The sequence below is a fragment of the Microtus ochrogaster genome, chromosome 21 (genome assembly GCF_000317375.1).
Source record: "Microtus ochrogaster isolate Prairie Vole_2 chromosome 21, MicOch1.0, whole genome shotgun sequence".
Taxonomy (NCBI): domain Eukaryota; kingdom Metazoa; phylum Chordata; class Mammalia; order Rodentia; family Cricetidae; genus Microtus; species Microtus ochrogaster.
In genome coordinates, this window is record NC_022022.1 from 30,079,944 (window position 1) to 30,092,924 (window position 12,981).

Sequence of the window (12,981 nt, forward strand, 5' to 3'; positions counted from 1 at the left end):
TGGAGGACCTGAGGGAGGAGGTGGAGGACCTGAGGGAGGAGGTGGAGGACCTGAGGGAGGAGGTGGAGGACTGAGGGAGAACATGGAGGACCTGAGGCAGGTGGCATGGAAGAAAGGGTCATACATTATGTCTGCTATTGTCTGGTTGCTGCTCCTTGTCTTGTGAACCCAGGGTTATTAATCTTTCTTAGAACCTCTCCTTAAATTGAACAAATATGTGAGATAGTGCTTCTTTAACCCCCGTAACCAATGTTTACTGAGAATGTAAGTGACCCATGTACCAATGTGAGTGTCTGTTGGAACTGCCCCTTCATGTGTATGGGAGCACAGTAGGGAGTGGGGAGTGTGTGCCATAGGAAGACATATCCTGTAGAAAAGACTGGGAAAGGGAACTGCAGTGCCGTATCACAGAGCAAAAGGGGATTTCTCAGCCTCTTTACCTAGGTGCTGCCTTGTGGAGGAAGATGAGAGAGGCGGTTCGGGGGCCTGAGCAGTGGTCACGGGGCTGGAGACTGTGGTTTCCGGGGTGCAGAAGGCTGACTGGATCACTTCAATGGCCTCTGTGTAGCCCATCTGCCGCAGGGCCTCCATCAGCTCTTTGATGGTGCCCCCAGAGACCTGGTAGGAAAAGGGAGAGTGTGTTCCAGCCCCTGTGCAGACTGCAAACATCTTCCTATCCCTTCTTCCCTGTGTCTGTTCCAGAGAGCCGGGAGTCTGGGGAGGGCAGCGGGAGGAGTCCCTGAGGAAACAGTGTTTCCTGACTTAGGTCAAACATCACTCAGGAAATCACAGGAGAGATGGAGAGGGAGAGGATGAGGGTGATGGAGAGGATGAGGGACAGGGAAAGAAAGCAGAGAGAGAAGCTTGTGAGCTCATTGAGCAGGGAGGCTGCTGGCAGCGACATCTGTGCCCAGAGATGATCAGAATGAGAAAAGACAGCATCTAACAAGGACGGCCTCACACGCTACCATCTCCCCATGCTTCCTACTTTTGGCTTGGAACTGTTCCAGCAGGAGTCACCTCATAGAAGAGGGAACCCACGACCCTGGGTTCCTCTTGGAAACGGGTTGTGCAAACTGATCATGGCTTAGAGCAACCCACCGGTGTGGTGAGCAGCACTTTTTGCAGGGAGACTCTGCGAGTCTGCAAACAGGAAGGTCTAGAGGCAGGCAATGGGTCTTCTCAGGAAGACAGGCTTCCATCCTGCCTGGGTCCCTTAGCCTCTCAGTGCCCTAGGCAATGGCTAGTTTTCATCTACAAAATTATGACATATCAGAGGGGATTGTGCCCTGGCCAGTGGTGTTAACAGTCAACTACAAACAGCAAGGTGGCGCCTTACCTCATAGTTGTCCATGAAGGTTTTAGAAGGAGCAGGGCTCAGCCGGAAGGCACTGTTAAGTATCCCCAGACCTAACTTCTGTGCCAGAGTGGCCCAGTTTTTGTCTGGATCAGGGAGCTCCAGCAGCTTGTGGAGCTGTAGTCTGGTGTCTTCGGGCAGCTGTTTCATGTCTCCTGAAGAAGAAACATGGCTGCTTTAACCGTCCAGGGACAATCAATCTGAGAAGATCCATCATTATCATTTTGCTTCCCCAACTTCTGATGGAAGCAGTGAAGCTTCTAGAAAGTCCAGAGTCCCAGCTAAGCAGCAGTGGCCTATGCTTTTATCAATCAGATCAGGACCAAGCTTCCCCCTTTTCACAACCCCAGTGCTCTTTGTTTCTGAACTAAGAACTGGGCCTCTGGCAGCACAGCCTGAAGCACGGCTTTCCTCTCCTCCCGTAAACCACAGCAGGGGTTTACTCTGAGAATCAGCTCTGGCACAGCTCACCTTGTGGTAGAATATCATCTGATGTGAACACACGCTCATATGGCTTCCCATTTAGTATGTCAAACACCTGTTGGACAAAAATCATAAGAGAAACTCATGGAAACAAACTTTTATTTTTTGTTTTTGAGACAGGGTTTCTCTGTGGTTTTGGAGCCTGTCCTGGAACTAGCTCTTGTAGACCCGGCTGACCTCAAACTCACAGAGATCCACCTGCCTCTGCCTCCCGAGTGCTGGGATTAAAGGCCTGTGCCACTACCACTGCCCAACTTGGAAATGGACTTTTAAAAGTCCTAACTATAGAGGTTTTCCTGGTGTTTTCTCTAGTTCCCTTGCTGACGGTGCACAGGTTAGGAAGGTCAGGGGTCTCTGCAGTGGGTCAGTATTATGTGTACCCTGGAGGGACACCCAGCCCAGCAAACGGGCCCCCAGGAAGTGCCCAGATGGTGTAGATAAGGAGCTGCTGCGTCCCTGCAAGCCTGACTGTCTCGGGTACTTACACTGCCCACTCTGCCCTCCGGCCCTTTCCCTTGGCTCACTTACCTAGTGACTGCCTCCCCCTTTAAGTCTAACTCAGCTGAGTTTTAAGAAAGGCTTTTAGCATGTTTATAGAAATCCACAAGCAAATTCCTGGTTTATTGTTGTGTTCAGAAACCTGCACCTGAGTTCTGAGCAGACTAGCTTCTGACAAGAGCTGACAAGGTTCCGGTCACATGCACCGAAGGGTGACTCTTCTGTGGGTTCTGGGCTCTCTGAACTTCTCACATCTCCACTCTGATCTGAGGAAGCAAGCAGCTTCACTCTGAGGGCTCAGCTGACCTAGATCTTTCAGGGATAGGCATCTCAAGATAAATACGCCTCTTGCTCAGCAGACTTCACACAAAGGCACGCTCTTCAGGGAGAAGAGTGCCAAGAAGACCATCTGTTTTAACCATTCCCGAGCCACTGGCTCCCCTCAAGCACCATGGGATGGACTGGGCAGGGCTCACCTGCCAGTTGGTAGCCACGTCCAGGGGTGTGATGCCTGGCACCACTCCCTCGTCTTCTCCATCCTTCTCCCAGGACTCGTCCAGGTCGTAGAGAGGCTCAAAGTTCTCCACCAGGGGGTCTGCTCCTGCAGAGTCAGGCAGGACAGTGTTAGGTAAGCTGCAAAGCTCATCAACTTCTAACAGCACACAGGGGTCACGTGTCTAAGGGCAATTTCCTTATTAAAGGCTAATGTTTATGACTAGGAAAATTTAAAACAACCTCTTTTACTGAAAAGCTATCAAAGTATGTCCTCTACAGCCAAGGACACTATTACAAACAAAAGACTTCAAACACTCCGACCTGCAACTCTGTAGGAGGTATCTCACTGAATGATGCATTTTAATCTAAGGCGTCTAGAGGCAATTTACAGGGACCAGCATGCACATTCAGGGGTGAGCCTTGAATCTTCGTATTTACATCCACCAGTGCACACACCTCACTCTCTTCTCTTGCTTGCTCAAAACAGCCTGATGTCTACTGCAGCATGGCCAGTTTTATCCATGGCTGCAACACTTTCAGGCCCCTAACTCTTAAGCAACGGGAAAATAAACACCAAAAGAACCCTGTGCCAGGTAGGATGTATTGTTACAGAAAAAAAAAATGTGCTAACAAATCTTGGGAATCTAGCCTGTTCTTCAGCTTCCAGCAAGGAAACACAAAAAGTAATTCAAATGTTAGTGCGAGCTACCTCTTGGAGTCTTCCTGGCTATTCTGCCAGTGTTCAGCTCAATATTTAACAGAGGCAGGCTCAGGACAGCTTTTTGGGATGAAGACTTTGCCTCAGTTCTGCTGGCAGAACATCTGTATTGGGCCAGCACTGTGCTATCTCGCTGCCCTCTGCAGCCTGGCATGCTCTATTATGATGGCAGCACAGCATGGCCAGGAGCATGATGGAGAAACGGTTTGCAGCTCCATATGTCCTGAAGAGTCATGTGACCTTCCCGATGCTGAGGATGCCCGGCTAGGTTTTTTGTATGATTTTCTTTGTACCACACAAGCTATTGTTTGCTACATTTTCAGGGCAAATTCAAATGAATAACTTTCACATTTCTCAATTATGTTTTTATTTCTGAGGCAGTATTTATCTTTGGTTGGCCCAGAACTATGCAGACCAAACTGGCCTAACCTTGAGGCAGTGCTCTTGCCTCAGTCTCCTGGGTGCTGGGATTACAGGTGGGCACCATTGCGTCTGGTCGGAGCCAACACCGTTTTTCAATATAATCAGTGGCTTCCAAAATGATTCCCGCATCGCAGCTGGGGCCTCTCAGGGAGAACACAGTTCACTTCAACTAAGGAGGAGAGAAAGGCTGTTGCTTCTTTTCTTCTGCTCTCCTACCCTTTCCACACAGTCCATACAGAATCCAGTCTGCTTGAGTCGATGGAGAATATGCCTTCCACAGTTTTTTTCCGAAACAACTTCTGAAGTAAACTAAATGCCAATCTCATCAGCCACTGGAGACATGAGATGAGCTGGGATATTGTGCTTTGTGGGACTGGAGAACTGACTAGAACACTACTTGAGAATCCAAGAAAAGTAGGAAGATGCACGGTGCAGAGGATAAGAGTCTGCAGGTCCCGGCTGTGGGGGTGACACACAGCTGTCTAGGACACTGGAGTGGGGCCTGCCTGTCTTTCTAGTCTGTCTGCATGGTGATAAAACAGGGTTGATAACAACAGTGCTGATCTCCAGCAGTCCCCGTGGATTAAATACAGTAAAGGATAGTGGATGTGGGATGCCAGCACAGTGCCTGAACATAGCGCAGGCAGTGGATGCCAGCGAGCTTTAGTGTTTCGTGACATGACCATTAAGGTAAACGCAGGATCACCAGGCCGAACAGAGCCTCTGTGTTAACTGAAGCATGACCAGCCATGTCTCCTTCCCTTACCCACTTCCCAGGAGCTGAACCGCAGCTTCAGGAGGAAGTTTTGCACTCCCAGGCAGAGTTTGCATGGCGGATGCCCAAGCCCATCAGTGACCGGCAGGCCATCTTACCTGCAGCTTTGAGAAGAGCTGCCAGTCTGGTGGACCCTCTTCCGGCTGCTATGTGCAGAGGTGTAGTCCCATCATAGGTGGTGCTGTCCACATGGGCATCGCCCTAAATCCGCCCACAGAGAAGGTTAGCAGAGGCTCTTCCCCACTAGTCTCTACCCCTCTCTGCATGGCCTCTCAGGTTCTGGCATTTGTCCAGTTGCTGTATTAGGCTGGCCCTGTCACTGAGGAAGCCCCCAGTCGGAGAGTGGGGCTGGAGCTGGGGATGCAGGAAGTGTGTCCTGAACTCATGTGCAGGTGCTACGCAGGGATGAATGGACAGCAGGCACTGGTGTCATTCTTTGAAACGACTTCCCTAAAATTCCCTTGGGGATGTAATTCAAGAGCACAAGCATGTCCTTTACCTCCAGAAGCAGGCAGCCAGCTAGCGAGATGTTGTCGTATTCCATGGCCAGGTGCAGTGCCGTGCGCCCAGACTTCTGTTCCTGAGCATTGACTTCTGCCCCTGCAGCCACAAGCAGCAGCAGACATGGCAGGCTATTGCTCATCACAGCTATGTGGATGGCATTGAGACCTGAGACCAAGCAAAGACACAGATGTGGGCGGGACTGGCGAAACAGGGCTGTGGGAAGGAGGGAGGCCACTAGCTTGCAGCACTTCTGGTTTCTGCTCGGGACATGCTTCAAAGGCTCTGAAGGGCCACTGTTCTCCCTTTAGAAGCCACAAGCTCCTATTATGATCATGGGAGACACCAAGTTACTAAATAAACATTCTCCATATAACTGATGCTTTATGTAGTATAAGATCACTGTTTGCTAAGGCCTGCTTTTTCAAAAAACACTAAGTGACGCTCCCAAATTACCTTTAAAGGAGTTTGTTGTGGTAAACAGCAGAAATAACCACAAGACAACATAAACTCCAGTTGGCTGAGAGACCATCTGTGGGTCAAAGTCAAGGCACACACATTTATCAAGTGCCAAGCAATTCTGGAGAAGCTGAGAGAAGGTTCTGCTGCCGTGCGACTGCCCCTTACCTTCCCCGTTGGGGTGATCAATAAGGGGCGCTGCTTTTTTGTTCTTTAGAAGGACACTGAGGATCTTATCATGCCCTTCTCTGGCAGCCATGTGCAGAACAGAGTTGCCCCAGCGGTCCAGAAGGCTCAGGTCAGCCCCAACCCTCAGCAAGTCCTCCACCACATCTTCCTGATTGGTGATTACGGCCAAGTGCAGAGGTGTCTAGGGAGAAGGGGGCAGGAGAGTCAGTGGTTGGTTGGGAACATCTGTAGCGCCTGGCTTCAGAGCCACCACTGCAGTATGGAGTCATACTCATGGCCATTTGTCACGCCCAGAGTAACCCTCAACTCTGTCAGGAGCTTCCTGTCTCACATGGTATGTATGCTCAAAGGCCTAATGCACGAACCAGCATGCAACAGTCAGGATTATAGGATAAATTTAAAATGCTTTTGTCACAGTCCAACTGTTGACATTTTAACTCACCTAAATAAATTTTAGTGTTTTTTTTTGAGTTTATGATAGGTAATTCTGTACATTAGCAAGTCCAACCAAAGTTGTGGTTTTAATAAAGAAATGTAAATAGACTATCAAAAAAAAAAAACAACCAAAGACAAAACAAAAAACAATCAACAAAGGTACCATTCTTCTACAGTGGCATGGAAATACATTTGTAAATTAGAACACACTGCTGCAGGCTGGCTTCAAGAGGTCTACTGTTACAAGTTAGACCCAATGTCATCAAAGGTGCTACTGGATTCTAGTTGGCATAGTTAGGACAATACAACAGCCTCCAAAGAAAGCTTAGGCGAAAACAATCCCAGTTACTGTACATGATAGGTCATGAAAGGTCATTCTGACCACAAAGTTGTGCTTCCATGAATGTAAGGGGGATGCTTGGAAACCAGTTTTCAGAAATGAGCAAGACGAACACGAACACTCACGATAGTGTGTCGATAAGAACAGAGGTCACAGAGCGCAGCACTTCCTTGGCACAAGTCCTCCTTCACAATGACGTCAGCTGTGCAGTGAGAACTTGCCCAACCTCCCAGTCCAGGAAAAGCTCCTGGCTGCAGAAGCAGTGGCAGGTGGGCTACCAATACGCAGGTTGCCATGGTGATATTTTAGGCGTCTGGATCTTAACCCCTAGGATTATATCTTAAACAGCTGTAAAGCGTGGGGCTCTCGTAATCCTTAGGATCTGTCTGTGGAGCTCAGTGCTCATACCACCCTAATCGTCCAACTTCTGACACAAAGGGACAGTGGGAGTGATGCAGACACTGTGACACTGGAGTGCTGTGTACCAGGGGGCACTAGAGCACTCTCTCGGGATTGGTGGCAACAAACCAGCTGGACATGGAACTGTAGCCGGGTAAATGCTGTAAGGCCAAGACTAGGCTGCTTACACACTTACAAGTGTGCTCACAACTATTTATGTATCCATCCCCTCTTCTCAGAGACAGAGTCTTGTCACCAGGCTGCATCTGTGTATCTATGCACAAGGACTCTTCCTGCCTCAGCCTCCTGAATACTAGGAACCACCACAGTTGGCTTGGGAAAAAACCTACAGAGTCATCCATATGTACATGCATGCAAAGCGAGTAAAATCTGTTCAGATATGTGCACTGTACCTGTTGCAATTCCCTAACTATAATATTGTGTTAAGCAGGACATAGTTGCTGGGGGAAACTAGATAAAAGATTTTCCAGCTTACTCTTGGAAAATATATAGGTCCTTAGTTTAATCTTTCAATAACTATGAATAATCTGTAAATTATTTTATATTGAAAATAGAAAGGCTAGTGCAAGGTACGAAATATATGCATAAAATACTGTGGATTATATGTGAGTATACACGTATTCTTTAATACATGTCATTCAAGTACACATGGATGTAGCCAGCACCCAGGCAAGGACAACATAATAGTTACATTTGGGAATAGGGACCTGCCAGATTCTAGGCAAGGTAATTCTGAGTTCTTAAAATATATCATTTTATAGTATTTAAAAATTGTGCATATATTGAATTTACAATAATTAAGAACATACGACAAAAATAAGTGCATGCAAAATGCCCCATAACAGTTTATGGGAACTTATGTAAATAAACCAACCCATGCCAAATACTGGGAGAATGCAAGAAGAGAAGATAGTTTAAACAACAATTTCAGAAGAGTCCTTGCTATGCTACACTGGCATGATTGTGCCCAGAAAGTGGTGGGGATGGGGTCTGATCGTGAGAGAAATGCACTGTGATTGGTGGAGCGAATGTTTAAGATAATTTACCAATAATCCAAATTACTTGGAGAACTGTATAGTTTTCTGTAGAGAATGGTTATTAACTGGGGTGTGGTAGTGCCTGTCTATAATTTCAGCTCTGGGGAGGTGGAGGCAGAAGGATTACCATGAGTCTGGGGCCATTCTGGACTATACAGTGCGTTCCAGTATCTTGTCTAAACAAATGAATAAACAAACAAACAACCCAAAATAACCAAAGAAAACAGTTAACAAGCTGGGTGTGGGGCACACATTTGTAACCCCAGAAGCCATGGAAAAGACTCAGGAGGACTGTCAGTTACATGCCAACCTAGGCTACCTATCAGGTTCCAGGCTAGCCCAGAACACAGGAATACCCTCTCTCAAAAACAAAACAAGTCCACAAAGCCAACAACATGCAACAGTTACCAGAAGAAGTTACCCATTAGTCAGTATGCACTCAAGGCTAAGAAGCCCAGGGCACGGCAGGGAACACAGAGGTTTTGCTCACTAAGCAGTGCCAAAGTGGGAAAAATGGGGTGTGGGGCTGCAAATCAGAGAGGCTCCGCACACGCAAGCTGGTTCCCACACAGCAGAGCCCAGCTTCTAACCCCACTGTGCCTGCTTATGCAGATCCTATCTGCCAACAAGGGCTTCCTGGAACCCAGACTCCAGGGAGCAGAGGGAGTGGCCCTTGAAAGGAGGGCTGGGGAGCCACAACATCCTCTTCCTAGGTTTATTCTTATCCTTGTGACACATAACAATGCAACCAGTCAAAAGTTTGGAAAATTAAACTTTCAGGGCCAAATGGCTTTACCCCCAGATGCTGTGGAAGATGGAGGAACACAGTTCTTGATGTATACATCTGAAATCACGCTTTATCCCCCTTATTTCATGGTGCAGTGAAAAGCCTTGTGCTCTCCCGGATAATGGTCACGGTCACAGGAAGCGTGGAGCACTGTGTGTAAAGTGGTTCTGCCCCTCTAAGAGGAAACACTGCTCAGAGAAAGACCCCTGAGAGCTACAGGCCGGTGTTTAGTTAAAAACTCTATCACAGATCCTCTCCCAGCCTCCAATTTAGAATCCACAAAGTAATTTTAAAATGATGAATTAAAAATAAGTAAGTTAACGATTTCTTTTTAGAAGAAAATAAATTTTTAGACTTTTTGGTGTGTGTGTGCGCGCACACAGTTAATTTTGTGTGTATGTGGGGGGGGGTGCAGGCACAGATGTGCCACAGGGTGCATGTGGAGGTCAGAGAATAACCGTGGGGATTGGTCCTTGTTTCCACCTTGCTTTGAGGTCTCTAGTTCCTTGTTGCATAGACTCTTCCTTCCTGCCATAATATAACAGGGGAGTGCTACTGAAGCTGGCTCTGTGAGATTCAGGGGAGCTGAACGCTGGTCCTCACACCTGCATACACTAAGACAGCTCCCCAATTCTTTTACAGTAATGAATGGGTTTTTTGTTTGTTTTGTTTTCTTTCTTTAAAATGAAATCAGATGCCAGGAACTGTGGTCCATGCCTGCTCATCCTAGCTGAGGGAGGATACTGATAGTTCAGTGCTATCCTGGACTACAAGCTGGGGCAGGGCAGGGGTGGGGGAGAGGGAGGGAGACAGGAAGAGACAGACAGAGGAAAACAGAAAGAGGAAGGAGGGACAGAGAGAGACACACACACACAGACAGAGAGAGAGAAGGGGGATATTAAGAAATGAAAATGATTTCTTTTAAAAACAGAGTGCAGTGGTTGTGGTTTGGCTGCAGGGTAAGCAGGGTACGCTCTCAGCTCTGGGGGTGATTGCCCAGCCATGGGTGTTCAGAAAGACGTTCTGGTCAAGCGAGTGCAAAGAAAACCGTAAAAGCTAACGAGAGGGCAAGAGCGGCAGATCCAGAGATATGAGACCTGCTGGGTGGAAAAGGGCATGGGCTGGAGACAATGAAGAGAGTGAGGAGCAGGGGTGAGGGGGGTCCTTGGCTCTGGCCTGGGCTCCTAGCATCCCATATCTACACTTTGGTTCTCCCGGTGGGGTTTCTAAATTTTGCTTAACCCTAAACTTTCTTCCTGGCCTCAGCTGCTAATGCTGTCTCCAGAAGTCCTCCTAAGTCTCCTCAAACCCAAGCTGGACAGAATGCTGGTTCTCAAAGAACTCCTTACTGAGGGCCATCTTTCTCCATTGCTTTGTGCTCTGGTTCCAAAACCTTTACTTGATACACACTTGATATAATTGTTCAAGCACCTCTCAGCAGGCTCTGAATTCTTATAAAGTACTAGTTTTTCAACTTGATTTTCTTCATAGTTATGACCTTTTTGCTAAGTTCTCCCTCCAAACAGTATCAGCTCTGAGTTTTAGAGCTTAGAGTTTGTCTTGTCTAGAGGGGTGCTGAATTTCAGCATGGGGTTGTGGCTCTCAAACCCACGATCCAAAACTTCGCATGTATAAATTACATTCCCAACTAAAGACACTTTCAATTTCTGCCTACCTGATACAGATCATTTCTCATGTTGATGATGTCATTGGAGATCAAACCGGATGTGACTTCCAGTAGATCCTTCACAAGCTGAGCATGAAGGTGGATGATGGCTAAGTGTAAGACACTGGAATGAAACACAGCGGCATAGATGATTAGGGGTTAGTAAATGACAAAAATTTCAAGGAATGATTAGAACTGAGGACTGAATCAGTTATTATGCAGGGCTTCCTTTGGCCCCACTATGTTTTAAATCTGCAAAATGTGCTGATCTAGGCTTTCTCACTGCTTATCCCAGGCTCCGCCACTCACTGATGGTGTCCACCTGACTCTGGGAATGTTAATTTCTGATGAAACACACAAAGTGCAAAGGCGCCCACTCTGGCTGGAGATCAAATGGCCCTAGCTCCAGGCCAGCTCTCTCTGTGCCCCTAACCCAGGCAATTCTCCCCTATCTCTCCCTCATGTACAGACATTGAGCAAAAGTCAACGCCCAGGCTTAGGAACAGCTCAGAAAATTCAGCTGCCCAGATCTCTTCCTCCAAAACAATGTGAAGTGATTTTTATTTTTAAACAAGGTCTTGTCATTTTGCCCTGAAGTCATTCATTTAGAAATACCTCTTTGTGAAGACCACAACGTACTTTTTAGACTCCCCTATGCCAACATTAACACCAAGGGATTCATACACACTTTGATGAGAAATAACCCAGCCTACACCTCAGGGCTTCCCTGTTGCTCTGGATGGAATGCTGGCAGAAAGCTTTTAAGACGTGACATAGACATGACATTCACACGGTAGAGGGCATGCTTTAGAAGAGGCCTAAACATTTCCATGTGCAGCTCAGCATTTCAGCAAAGTGTACCCCCCTGGGAATTCCCCCAAAACCAGAGGGTTCTATATATTTCTTTATTGCATTTTCTGTGATGTTTAATAGCTATGGGGCTCAGCTACCAGGCAAACAGGACAAGCTGAGAGACAATGAGAGGCCAGAGTGTTCCCCTGTCTATTCTCCTAAGTGGGCTCTCTGTGTCTTCCAGGTCTTGCCCCCCCAGTCTCTTTGGGAGCTTGCTTGTGTAAGTCTTGCGGGGGCTCTGTGTCTGTACCCTGCATGGACAAGGGAGGCCACTGTCTCAGCTGCTCCATGAATGTCCAGGGTCCACACCCTTGCTTTCTTCTCCACACGCCTGCTGGATCGCATGTGCCTGGCACCCTTCCCACAATCCTTCCTTTACAACAGCAGCATCCCCCTTCTTCACAGGCAGGTGCTCATCAAACTCACCGATTCGGCGGGTCCTTAAATATGTCACTTGGAGCACCCGTGTCCTGCCTTGGTTAGCTGCCCTGCTCTGTGGTTATTAGCTATCGAATGGTAATTGGATGCTTTTCCCCTAAAGACACCTTCTGCTAGTCAAGGCTGTACACAGGGAAGATAGTCTGGGTTCTTCTTGTACTGCAGAACAAGGCCAGTGGTTATACCACATCCTTGGTTACGCCACAAGCTACAAGGACAAAGGTCTCTGTATGAAACTCCTGAGGTTGGCACTCTCCTAACGCCTTTTGTTTTTAAACTGAGACTTAACCCACAGCACTCCGGAACGTTTCCACAGAAAAGGACTTTCAGTGTTGATGCTATTTTAGGATCATTTGATAAAACACTTGAGTCTCAAGACTGCTGTCTCTGGCTATTTTTATAGGCCTTCAAGCCATTTCAAAAGTCTCAATGAAAGGATTAGAGAACTGCTTTAAAGGGAGCCAGGTGGCTCTGCAAACAGAACTCAGGGACAGACAGCAGGCGTGGTGTGAGGTGAGGCAGGCAGGGCCTGGTCCACTCTCATACTAGTGAACATGGACAGAGGCCACAGAGGAGTGAGGAACTAGGAAGGAGTGGCATTTCCTCTTAAATATTGGACTGATACTGTTGCCATTACCTGGCACTTCCTTGGGTACATCAGACAATGCTTTAGGGACTTGGCAGAACTATCAATAATGCTCTCAATTACTTAAATAAGGAAAGCAAGGGTTTAGAACTTAACATGCCATCCACACATCTGAACCATCTTGCAGAGGGAGGTGCCACACTGCAGGGCTCTCGGAGGACTCCCCCCGGAGCCATCCCTGTCTGGCCAGTGTGCATCGGGCCTGTTCCTCTTCCTCATACCCAGACAGTGCTCGCTATGCAGCAGTCCGCACTCAACCCACCTGTCTCCGTTCTCATCCTGCACCACGGTGAGATGGCGCTGCACAGCCAGCAACATCTTCACGTCTCCCGTCACCGCGTAGTCGAAAAGGGCATTGGCATGCCGCTTGGCCAGCTGCAGAGCCTTCTCAAGAAAGAGGTTATCTGCAAGGCAATGTCCACAACCACAGCTGAGTCTCGCTCGCCTCCCCTACACGCATGG

At 47.9% G+C, this 12,981-nt stretch overlaps 1 protein-coding gene across 2 annotated transcripts in view; it reads right to left on the minus strand.

Moving 5' to 3' along the window:
* Nfkb1 (nuclear factor kappa B subunit 1) overlaps window positions 1–12,981 on the minus strand; it is a 115,232-nt gene that overhangs the window by 3,814 nt on the left and 98,437 nt on the right. Inside the window, exons 16-24 of one of the 2 annotated variants that reach the window (XM_005357324.3) lie at window positions 12,782–12,923; window positions 10,593–10,707; window positions 5,878–6,079; window positions 5,249–5,418; window positions 4,848–4,950; window positions 2,815–2,939; window positions 1,829–1,895; window positions 1,340–1,512; window positions 441–618 (exon numbers count right to left, since the gene is read on the minus strand). In XM_005357324.3, coding sequence (XP_005357381.1) covers window positions 441–618; window positions 1,340–1,512; window positions 1,829–1,895; window positions 2,815–2,939; window positions 4,848–4,950; window positions 5,249–5,418; window positions 5,878–6,079; window positions 10,593–10,707; window positions 12,782–12,923 — 1,275 coding nt within the window. The remainder of the gene's footprint in view (window positions 1–440; window positions 619–1,339; window positions 1,513–1,828; window positions 1,896–2,814; window positions 2,940–4,847; window positions 4,951–5,248; window positions 5,419–5,877; window positions 6,080–10,592; window positions 10,708–12,781; window positions 12,924–12,981) is intronic. The other variant, XM_026784082.1, reaches the window with a different exon arrangement.